We start from the raw sequence: 12006 nt of genomic DNA, 5'->3' as shown, positions 1-12006 counted from the left end.
TATAAATGCCATGATACTGTATATTTACCCAAGAAAAAAAATCAATCCTAATGACACACTGTTTGCCCCGTCTGGATCATGTTTTGTGGTTCCTTTGTGTATCACGTACTGTTAACTGTTTCCCCTCAACACACGTCCACCTCTTTTCTCGTCTTTCAGTGCCTCAGCTTGCGTATTTACTCTCTTACGTTTAAAAACAAGCATCACAAAACAACAGGATTTATGCTAACTTTGAAATTTTCTTTCCTCCAGACGATAGTAAGCGACCTCCTAAAACTCCGACATTTGGCGACTTCCTGTCCCAGGGCAGGACCCCGGGGCAACGAGGGGACCGGGGCAGAGGGAAGGGCCGAGGACAGAAACAGAGCTACAGGTAAATCTGGTGACTGTTGAGGGTGTTTTTTCTCTCACTCTTAACATTGTGTGATTATTTCCAAGATTGATTTATTGATGTCAGTTTTGTTTGGCCTTTTATTGTGATTCTAGCAGTTGTAGTATGTAACTAACTATGTTTACTCAAATTTTGCACTTAAGTACAATTTTGAGAGACTTTCCATTTCTTTCGCTACTTTATATTTGCCCCCCACCACATCTCTGCGAGAAATATTGCACTTTTCACTCCTCTGCATTTATCTTACAGTTTTAGTTACTTTCTATTCTGTCAATACAATACTTTTTTTCTGTGCAGGTGCGCATGTAAAAAAGTTACATGCACCAACATTATTTTACTTGCACCAGACTTTCTTTATTGCACCATTTGGTGTATATCAGGACTTTTTTGTCAACTTCTTTTCTTCTATTTTATATTAATATTTATTCATTTGTTTACTTAATTTAAATATTGACATCTACACTTGAACTACCAACTTCTAATGTTTAAAAAAGCTGTCTTTGCTGTCTGTTAGTATAGTTATACATAGTTAGTAGGGACTATGGAAGTTATTGGGAAAAAAATCCAGATTTTTTTTTTCACAAAATTATTTATAAAAAAGTAGAAATGCAATAAAATCCCATATGAAGAGGTGTTGTGATGACTTTTGGTATTAAATTTGTGTCACTGGATAACATCACATGGAAGTTTACTACATTTCCCATGAAAATTTTGGCATGAATTACAAGAATATTTTGATGCTTTTTACTTCAGTAAGAGTTTGAATGCAGAACTGGATCTGGCACAGGACATCAGGCCATGTTGTGTATTGGCAAGCAGACTAGTTGTTTCTCACCAACTGAGGTGCTAAAATATTTGGATGTTTTTTATATATACACTGAGTAATGATTCCAAATGTTTTTTCTAAGATTACAGTCAATTTTTTATGAAATCTTGTTGATGTTAATTTAGGAACGTGTGTGATGTTGATTTACAATATTTTGTATGCTCTGTAAAATGTGAATGTGTTTTTTTGCTGCTTGATGTTTGCTGCTTCTGACATATCTGGATGCTTTTGACAGCATGCATGACAACCGCTGGGAAGGAGAGAAAGAAGAGGAGGAAAAGACAAAGAGAGAGGAGAAGACCAAAATGAAGGAGGAGGAAGAGAAATCCAAACCTCCCCCAGCAGAGAAGGTGAACTATCTGGAGTAATAATGCACACTGGAGTCAAAACTGGACATGTTTAGTTGTGTTTTCACCTAAAACGTTTGGTATAATACCTTTACAACCAAAGCTGACCCTCACAAACATGTTCTTGCTTTGCTTGGGGGCCACTTTTGCAAAATGACAGAAGGCCAGGGGCCAGTTGCAGCAGCACCATACATGTTTCCAGGCTTTTAGGATGTTTCCAGGATATCAGGTCATTTTTTAAATTTTAGGATGGTTGCAGAAATTTGAGGACATTTCTTGGGTTTTAGGAGGTTTTAGGAGGTTCGAACATTTGTAGGATTTTAGGACGTTCCTCAGATTTATGGACATTTCAAGTATTTTAGGGCGTCTAGGATTTTACAATATTTTTAGGATTTTAGGACATTTCAAAGATTTTAAGGCCACTTCTATGATTTTAACATTTTTAGAATTTTAGCACTTTGTAGGCTTTTAGGACATTTCTCGGATTTAAGGACAATTCGAGGATTTTAGCAAGTTTCTTGGATTTTAGGAAATTAGGGGCTTAGCTAGGACCTCAGTTGGGGGTTGCTGGGGATCCTCCATTGGCACTTTTGTATGCACTTTTATGCACTGTGGCACCTATGTATACTAAAAGTACGAAAACAACTCCCAGTGTGAATCACTTTATTTTTACTGTTAATTAGAAAATGGATAGGGGGCCATTCAGCACCATATCAGGGGCCAAATTTTCCCGCCAGCCTTAAGTTGAGTATCACTGACCTAGATCTAAAGTCTCGTTTCAACAAGAAGTCTGGTTTAGTTCAACTGATATTCAAACATATTAAAACACTTATTTTTCTGTTTCCACTGTAAAAAGTTGTGGATGATACAGATAGAGCAGCTCTGTACTGTCTACATTTTTCGTCAGGCCTCTGTTGGGGTTCGTAGCACACTGATCCAATACTAAAGGGCGGAGCTGTTGACACTGCAGTCCGTTGATTGGTCAATAGAGAAGTGGCCAAAAACTCAGGTGTTGCAGGTTTTAGGTTGCAAACTCTTTCCAGTTACTTTCCCATTAATCCCCCTCCTTCCATCTTTACTCAGGTGGAGGTAAAGAACGGGGATGAAGACGATGATGACGAAGAATGGGAGGATGCCAGCGACGGAGAAGAAGACGGAGGCAGCAACTCAGAGCCCGACTCCAGAGGCGACGAGAAGAAAGACATCGGGAAAGAGAAACCAGCCAAGGGCAAAGACAGCTCCCCAACGTCTCCTCGATCTGGACAGTTGTCGGCAGGAAGTCCCAGAGAGCAGCGGACTCCCCGGCCGAGGGTCCACATCCCCCCGCCCGCAGTAGTCCAGGAGTCCCCGGAGGGAGGCAAGCCCCTCAGCCCCTTCTCCCCGCTGGACAGCCATCAGCCCGTGTCTGACTGGGGGGAGGAGATGGAGATGCTGTCACCCCGGAGCAGCATGGGAGGCGAGAGCCCACTGAAGCCCCCAAGTGTGGAGGCCAGTCCGCCGCAGAAGAAGGAGCAGGAGCAGGAGCAGGAGCAGGAGCAGGAGCAGGAGCAGGAGCAGGAGCTGGAGGAGGAGACGGAGAGTCAGGCTGAACCTGCTGAGCCACAAAAAGAGGAGGACACAGGTAGGAGACTGGAAACCAGTTCTGTCTCTGCTCAACCTGTCTTGTGTCTTATCTTGAAACATTTCCACTTTCTCTTTTCTCCTCCTCTCTCCATCTGCGCCACCTTCCCCCTCCACTCTCTTCATCCTTTCTCCTTCCACGTTCAGCCGAACACGATTCCTCGTCTTCTGAAAAGACTAAAGCCCCACAGACTGTGATAGTGTCAGAACCGGAGCCCGACCTCGCCTCACCGCCATCTGACCCCGCCCCTCCTGAGGTTTCTGAGGTCAGTGAGGTTGCGGCAATGATGGACCAGGACACACCTACTGCTCCATCACAAGGTAACAAAAACCTAAAAAAAGACAGCAGAAAACTAAACTATAGTCACATTAGCAGCTCTGTGAGGCTGCACTTTGGCAGAGTGATGCTTTTAGCGACTGCAGGAAACAAACTTAAAGTCTCTGAGAGACTGAGGCTGGCCGATTGTGTGACACGCTGAGATCCAAAAATATGTTCAAAAACGTGATTAATGAAAGGGAATCAACTTAAAATGTGCACAAGCTTAGAGTCAAAATAATCACAGCGATCAAAAAAAAAAGTGCTGTCAACAAAAACATGGTGACTAACTTCACGGTCTTTCTCCTATCAACGCGACATGAAAACATCACCGCCCGTATCCATGTGACCCAATTCTCCCAATAACCATAATCATGAAACTAATAAATAATAATATCCTAAAACACAAACAAAAAACATTTACCATATCAAAATATAACCCATCCCAAATCAATATTTAAAAATTCTCTCTTGTCTTAATTAATTCATGGCTTCTGCAAATGCTTTTAGCTAAATGCTAACATGCTGACAGGCACAGTTAAGCCCTTTTAACGCAGAGATCAACTTTAATGGGACAGGGCCCGCCTGTCTGCAGGTAATTTATAAAATTTTTAACACATTTTTAATACAAAACAGTTTTCAATCACATGTTTCAATTCCATTATTTAAATTATTTATTTAATATTTAAAACATAATTGTCACAACATTGTATGGCATAAAAATGTCATTCTATAAACAAAGTTCAAAACATGGAAATGGCTTTGAAAAAGAGCTTAAAAATAATATAATAGAATTTTGTAGCATAGTTTTAGATATATAAATCTGATCATAAATAGTTTTTTTAAATACTTTTTTCTTTTTTCGCTAAACATTTTTCCTAAGCTTTTTTAAAACTCATTTTCTAAATCTACTAATTTTTTGCAATTTGTGAAACATTTAGTAACTAGTTGCTCACTGTGTTTTTCCCCATGTTTTTGATTAATTGATTTTTGATTAATTTTTCAAAATCACAATTAATGGCAGAATTTCAATAGTTAATCACGAGTAATCACAGTTTTTAATCACGTTTTCAACTCCATTTCCAATTAGTCATGTGACTCGTGTATTTATTCACGGGTGAATACACATGTAAATTCACTGAACGAACCTGAAGAAGCCGCAGCTGAAACATGTCGCTTGCTCTGAATAAATTCACAGTAAAGACATTCAGCATGCAGTAGTTTACTTTGTTTTTCAAAAAAACAAATGCGTTAATTATGGACCTTAATCGCATCGCGGTTTAACACGTCAGTGCTGACAGCCTTAGATTTAATCACCTGGTCCATTTGTTCTGGAGAGGAAGAGACCTCTGTAGATAATTCAGCTCCTGATAAAAACCTCCTGAACAATGAATACAGAAGGAATCCTAACCGGGAGTTCACATTTGGCACACAGGTAACTTTTCAACTGGTTGCGCTTTGCAGTCTTCACTTCAAGAAGCCACTAAATCCTACACACTGCTTCTTGAAGTGTTTTTAAGAGGTAAAAAAAAAAACATACTGAAGAGATCAGACCCCTTTTTTTTTCTCTCTGACAACAGACAAACAGGACTCCCCTCCCTCTCCAGGCATCCCGGAGGCCGACCAGAGCTCCTCTGAACCAGCCGGAGGAAAAGATGACGACACAGCACCTGCTGAGACCAACGCCGCTCCTACAGCAGAGACAGAGGAGTCCTCGGAGCAGACGTCCTCTGAACAGGCGTCTTCAGGTGCGGTCCATATCTTTGAGTCTGTGGCTTAATAATAATAATAATAATAATAATAATAATGATAGTAATAATAATGATGATAATTATAACAATAATAATAAACCAATTCATTTTATATAGCACCATTCATAAAGGAAATGCAGCACATACAGAATTGACATAAAAACAGGCCAACAAGGCAATTCAATATCTAAGGACATTTAAAAACAGTTTCAAAGAAAAATTGAGTGATTTAACAATTTACTTCAAAAAATAGTGGTGATATGAGATTCTATTAATTAAAATCGCAGGACACAATTATTTATTTTGGCATCTTTTAGGCCTCCGGTGTCAGCAACGATCAGAGCCAATAATTCTAGATGGACACAGACTGCAAGCAGATATAATATTGATGAACCGAAATAAGAGTCTTTCATCTTATCACAGAATGTCTTCCTAAGCTTTAACCTCACTGTTGATATTGTCTGTGTCGGGAACAGCCCTCAGCACCGGGGATCAAATAGAACTCGTCACCGTCTTTCTCCCTCAAATCCACCACATGGCAAAACCATGAATCTTAAACTTTACAATAATATAATCTTAAAAACATAAGATTAGAAGATTATAAAACCATAAAATTATAAATCACAAATCAAATAAGATTTTAAAAAAAAATGCAGCAGTGTGAAGTGTAAAAAGATGATTTTTAGAAAGTCAGAGCTATTTAAAGGCTGGAGTGAACAGATGCGTTTTTTATCTTTCTCATAAAAATATTTAGTGATTTGACTTCTGCCATATCTGTGGTTTTTGGGCCCAACTGGCAAAGGCAGCATCCCCAGTTTTCTTTCGGCTGTTGCTGGCAACCTCCAATAAACCAGCAAGCAGACCTCTAATGTTCTCTCGCGCTTCACTCTGACTCTTCATATCTGTGAATGCGTCTGGATGATATCCTCGTTTTCAGTCTTCTCACTCAGCATTGCTTTTTTTTTTTTTTTTTAAACTCCCTGTTTGGTTTGAACTGCCCCATCCTTCATTGTCCTTTTCTTATCTTCCACATCTGTAAAACCTTTTTGTTTCCATCCTTTTGTGGCCATGATGAAAGTGCTTCCATCCACAGATGCACGTTCCTGGATTTTTTGCCAATTATAGAAAATCCCTGGCCAGGCAACGCTTTAGCAATACTGATGGTTTAAAAACGGGTTTTAAAGTTCTTTAGCTGTCACTGTTTTCTTTAACACCATATCAAAGACACCTTCCAAAACACGCTGTAAGAATTTTTAGAATTAATGCTTCAACAGCGGTATAATTCAATTTACACCCATTTACAATCATGTCAATTAAAAATACACACCAACGACCAAAGAAAACTTCTTGAACCACACTGCACCTTGTTCCCATTTCAGGTGGAATTTAGCAAGAAACAGTTTGACATTTGAGTGCAAATATTTTGTCGTTTTCCCTCTGTTGTCCTCAAACATTAATGCCGTAATGTCCAGAGTGTGCAGGAAGTCAATCCAACTTTAGCGTTCATCTTATTTACAGAAATGATTTTACTTTTCAAGGTTCATTTACACCAATATTCGATATAAAAACAACTTATCTGATGATGAACGATAACAATATATCCACATTCTTTCCCTAACTTATTTTAGAAATCATCAAGTCCCTTCTGTAGTGGGATAAACATCTTATTCTGCATACTTTTATGTTGATGACGCGCCAGCAGATGGAGACATGAAATGCAATGCTTTTCAATGTATGCAACATTTATTCATTGTGCAAAATAAGAAAAGTACTTCAATTTAGGATTGGTGTTTTGTGAATGTTCACGTCGTCAATAAAAAAACAAACAAATATCAGTTTGTGATATCAGCAGAAATCAGTATGTTGGCCAAATCTGATATTTTCTTTTAAAGCCAATATCTGCCAATATCGATGACGTGCTGACATTATCGTGCATCCCTGCTTACATCGCTGCATGACATGCTACCTGCATGACTAAACCTTGATGCAACACCTCTCATTCTCACTCCTTCATTTTTCCTTTTGTGAGTTTGTTAATCATGTGACACTGCTGCTTCTGCTGCTGCTGAGGAGGGGCGAGAAAAAGAGGCATCAAAGTGACATGTGAGCTTGTTTTCTGTATATTCATGCAGACTAGATTTCTCCAGCTCAACTGCCCTACCAAACAAACAAATTGTAATATTATCAGTCAGAGCCGTAGGATGTATATAAAGACAAACGACACGTCTTCACTGTGAGTGCGTGCGTGCGTGCGTGCGTGCGTGCATGTAAGCTGTGCCTATATTCTAAACCAGTCTTTCTGCTACGTTGGAGAGAAAGAAAGGGGATTAATGAAAACAGCAACACCAAAAAAGAATTAATTAATAAATACATAAGCAATAAACAAATTAGATTAAAAGGGTAGTGAAAAGCATACTGCTACTACTACTACTACTACTACCATAATAATAATTATAATTGTGATTATAATTATTATTATATTATTATAGTAAAATCAAGGTGAGTGACGTCCTGCTCATCGGCTGCAAAGCATTGCCGGTACACTGTCACGTCCGATGGAGTCACTCAGGTCTGTGTTTAATATTGTAGTTATTAATGTAACATTTTAAATATATTTTTTATTATTACTTTTTTCTTTTTCTTTTTGGTAATTTTTGTTTCTTTATTTTTGACTTATCTGTCCGGTGTTGGATGTCATCCATCTTCATCTGTGGCTTCGAGGTACTAAAAAAGATTTGCTCTCATTACGGAAGTAAACACGACTGTATCACGGTCTTGAGCAATAGTTCCAGGAGATAAACCTGTTGTGTTTTGGACTCCCAGAGTTGGCTGCTAATGTGTCAGCTGGCAGTAGTTGTCTTTGAATGTCCGGAACAAATCTGGATTTAAGATGGTGCACAGATTGAGAGGGTGATGCCTCAGCCAACACAGATGACAACATGTTAGAGATCTATTCACAAATCAGGGCCTGAATTATCAAACGTCTCTGAGAAGGACTTCAGTTTGAAAAGGGTGCTTTTATATGCCTCTGTGCCAGCGATAGCTGCAGCCATAAATAAAATCAACTAATACATCAACTGCAAGAACATAAATAAATAGATTTATCGTTGCAGATTAAATCACCCAGCAGTATGTAATTAAAAAAACAAGCTCCACCTTTACCAGCTGCAACATTAACCCTTTGAAACCTGAGCAAACCTTGATTTCTTTCAAAAACATGAGAAGAAAGCGATGAGCAATGAAAGACAAAATAACTCAAAAATTAGTAGGAAAATTACCTGAAAATCTGTGATATATATATATATATATATATATATATATATATATATATATATATATATATATATATATATATATATATATATATATATATATATATATATATATATATAATGAAATATAAAAAGAAAGCAAAAAACAAATAAACAAGGTAACAAAACTTGGAAAGGGGGCTTATGACAGTATAAGAATTCTGTAACAATTTTGAATATGGTTTTTGCACTTTGGGGAACATTTCTCACCAAACTGCTCTTTTTTTTGAGAGTGAGAAAGAACACCAATTTGCTCAGCATTCAAAGGTTTACATACTTGTGAAGGTGTCTGAAATCAGCACAGAAAAGTGATGTTGCTGCAGGTTTCAAAGGGTTACAGTGATGAATACTTTAACTGATCAGTGATTATAATCCAATCATATATGTGAGTCTGGATTTAGCCACTCTGCATAATGAGCACTATTATTTTTAGCACTTTAAGTAAATTTGATGTTGATACTTTTGAACTTTTACTGAAATTTTTAATGCAGAACATACATACATACATACATACATACATATATGCATATGTGCATATATTTGTACATTATAAAAATATTGCATATATTTGAACTCTGTATTATTGAATACTTCTTCCACCATTCAAATTTCAAACTTTGGCCAGCCGTGGCTAAAAAACTGACATCCATGGAGAAGTCTGGTCTCATTTTGAACCAGAGCATCTGCAGAGTAATTTCACACCCCATGCGTGTTGATCCTCTAAAGTTTGGCACATTACAAAATAAATAAGGCACCGTTTAAGTTTTGCTCGCTGCTTTCTGGATCGTAAGAGAGCCGGGAGGCGCGGTGCAGCTGCGACCTGTTTTAGTTCTGTCTGCCACGCGGCGTCAGACCATACCAGGAGCAATTCAGAAGCGGAGCATTTTGCCTGATTTTGTTGATTTTGTCATTTTCCCTTGATATTTGCACTTCAGCCATCAGTAAGTAAGCAGGCTAAGTACTTATTTTTTTCTGTTATTGTTTTTATGTCCTAATATGTTGTGCTGTTTCCTACAGACAAAGTTAATACCATTTAAAATGTACAGTTTCGTTCAACATGGATCAAAGATTTCTGTTTTTTAACATGTTATTGATGTTGATGCTTCAGCCACTTGGGTCCAAAGCACCTCACCGTACCATGATTCATCAGTGTGCACATTTTCAGCCACCAATGGGAGAAGGAACCACTCGGTTTGAATCATCCTCTTGTGATCTATGGTCTGCTTTTGAAAGTAAGCTGAGTGAATAAACCACAGACTAAAAGAGGAAGTCCAGTCATTAGATTCTCTCTGTACGACCACTTAGCCTGTGTCTGTGGTGTTATCACTTTGGCTAATGGCCTCATTTTGGGAAAACAAATCAATTTTCTATCAACTTGTTCCAACTGGGAGCTTGAAATTGTGTGACAACCCAGTTAGAAGTAAGAAGTTCTTATACTCGCATCATAAAAACATCAGAAATAAGAAAAATAATAATTGAAAAATCAAAAGAGAATGGGATGACCCTTTCTTTACACTATAAAATGCCCCCAGTGATCCCGAAAATTGAGGAATTAAATTAATTTTTCATCAAAAGTCTTCATGAAGGAGTTTTAGATGTGAACATACAGGACGTTGGAGAACCAGTAGACTGATGTGATGTTGATCAGTGAGGAAGCGACCATGCCTGTATAATTTAGATTGTTTAATGGTTAAAAGGACTCTTTAAGAGTTTGAACAACCATGAGATATGAAGTCCAGAAATGTCAGTCGTATCAAAGCAGAAAAAAAGGTTGTTTTGTGGTAGTTTGGACTCTGGATAATAGCTGCTGTAGCAAGTAGAGCTGAAACAATTAGTCAAGTGAGTGAGAATTAGTCAAGCTGAATAATCCTTGGTTAATTTGACTATTGATTAATTTTCAGTAATTTGTTTTAATAGCGAGTCTTCTCCAGTGTGAGCAGTTTAACTGATGTAAATTACCGGGGCCCTGGCACTAAGCGGACGACAGCTTTTGCATCTCTCTACTACAACTAACTTCTTTAAACACCTGAAAAATAGGATGAATGCATAAAAGCTAAAAAGAATCACACTGCTAACATTACCTCACTGAATTCCCATCCTTATCCGGCATCAACTCAAACATCCATGACCATACTGCAGCACGTCACGGTACTGTGACCGCTGTTACAAAAAACAAACAAAAAAACAGCAGAAACATTTTTTAATCATTTGTTTTATTGTTCGCTATTGCACGGTAGCATTTTGAATCCATCCTTCATCTTCCAGTTTCCCTTTGTGAATGATACATACAGACTACCACCACCTGCTGGTGTGGAGGTATTTTCTCTTACTCAGGCGCAGAACGTACATACTGGTTGGCTGCAACAGTCCTCCTTTGTTGCTAAAAGTTCTTTGAAGTCATTTTGGTGCGTCTGGGCCTTTAGTTTCAAGACTATTTGTCCACTTTTTGTTTTTAGCTTACACTCCAACAAAGTCTTTCTTAAGCTGAATCGTGTTGAAATTGTTATGTAATTCTTACTTTCTGGTGTTCAGTAGAACAGGAAAATGTCAGATAAAAAATTGTAAGGAGAGACTTCGGTTGTCTTCTTTTGTTCTTGGGTGTAAAAGCAACTGATTGCATTTACACTACTTCTGATGAGTCATGTGATAAACAGCAGAAGTCAGATGAGCTCATGCGGGGCATTGTGTGTGTGTGTGTGTGTGTGTGTGTGTGTGTGTGTGTTGATGTAATTGTGCGATATCGTGTGTATGTGTTGGTGTCAGGGTGGAGATCAGGAAACCAGGGAAATTAGAGGCACAATTAAGTTTTTAAAAGGCTTTTGAGAGGAAATGGGCCGCAGCCTGCCGGACAGATGATCGGGCAGACAGAACGGAGACCGTTTGAAGTCTAATTAAATTAAATCCTGTGATGTTTGTGAGGCTCCACAGTGGAGTATCTGACACACCAGCACCAGCAAACACCCCTATTTGAAAAAAGAAAACAAACTGTTCCAGTGAGGTTACGCTGTACATATTCAGAGAAAAATTCAGCAGATGGCAAAGTTGAGAAAAACTCATCATTGTTTACCAACTTTAAATTTCCCATAACCCATATTACGGTTTCAACAAATGATTGTATTCATTGCAGATATATCAAAGACTATTTTATTAAAATTAAATTGGCTTGATTAATTTGTAAAAAAAAAAAAAAAACATTAAGAAGAAATGACCCAGAAATTTGTTCGAAATTAGTAAAAAAAAACAAAAAACAAGACAGTTACCTGAAAATTAGCAAAAATAAAATAAAATCCCCCTCCAAAAAACAAACAGAAAATGTGAAAGCAAAAACGAATAGAATATTATTATTATTATTATTATTATAACTTTTATAATGATTTATAGAAATAGTTTTTAATAATTTTTCTTTATCTTTATTTCAAAATAATTTTCTTAATCCACCACTCT

At 37.7% G+C, this 12006-nt stretch overlaps 1 protein-coding gene across 1 annotated transcript in view; it reads left to right on the top strand.

Annotated features, from left to right (window-relative positions):
• The window catches only part of ccdc9 (coiled-coil domain containing 9), a 42947-nt gene that overhangs the window by 25806 nt on the left and 5135 nt on the right, over positions 1 to 12006 (top strand). The window contains 5 exon segments of the mRNA XM_088079333.1: positions 253 to 373; positions 1453 to 1567; positions 2648 to 3185; positions 3332 to 3505; positions 5081 to 5248. Of these exon segments, the coding sequence (XP_087935459.1) occupies positions 253 to 373; positions 1453 to 1567; positions 2648 to 3185; positions 3332 to 3505; positions 5081 to 5248 (1116 nt within the window).

The sequence above is a fragment of the Plectropomus leopardus genome, chromosome 6, assembly GCF_026936395.1.
Source record: "Plectropomus leopardus strain MGB_pleo_1.0 chromosome 6, ASM2693639v1, whole genome shotgun sequence".
NCBI classification, from domain to species: Eukaryota; Metazoa; Chordata; class Actinopteri; order Perciformes; family Serranidae; genus Plectropomus; species Plectropomus leopardus.
This window is presented reverse-complemented; position numbering and strand designations above follow the sequence as displayed.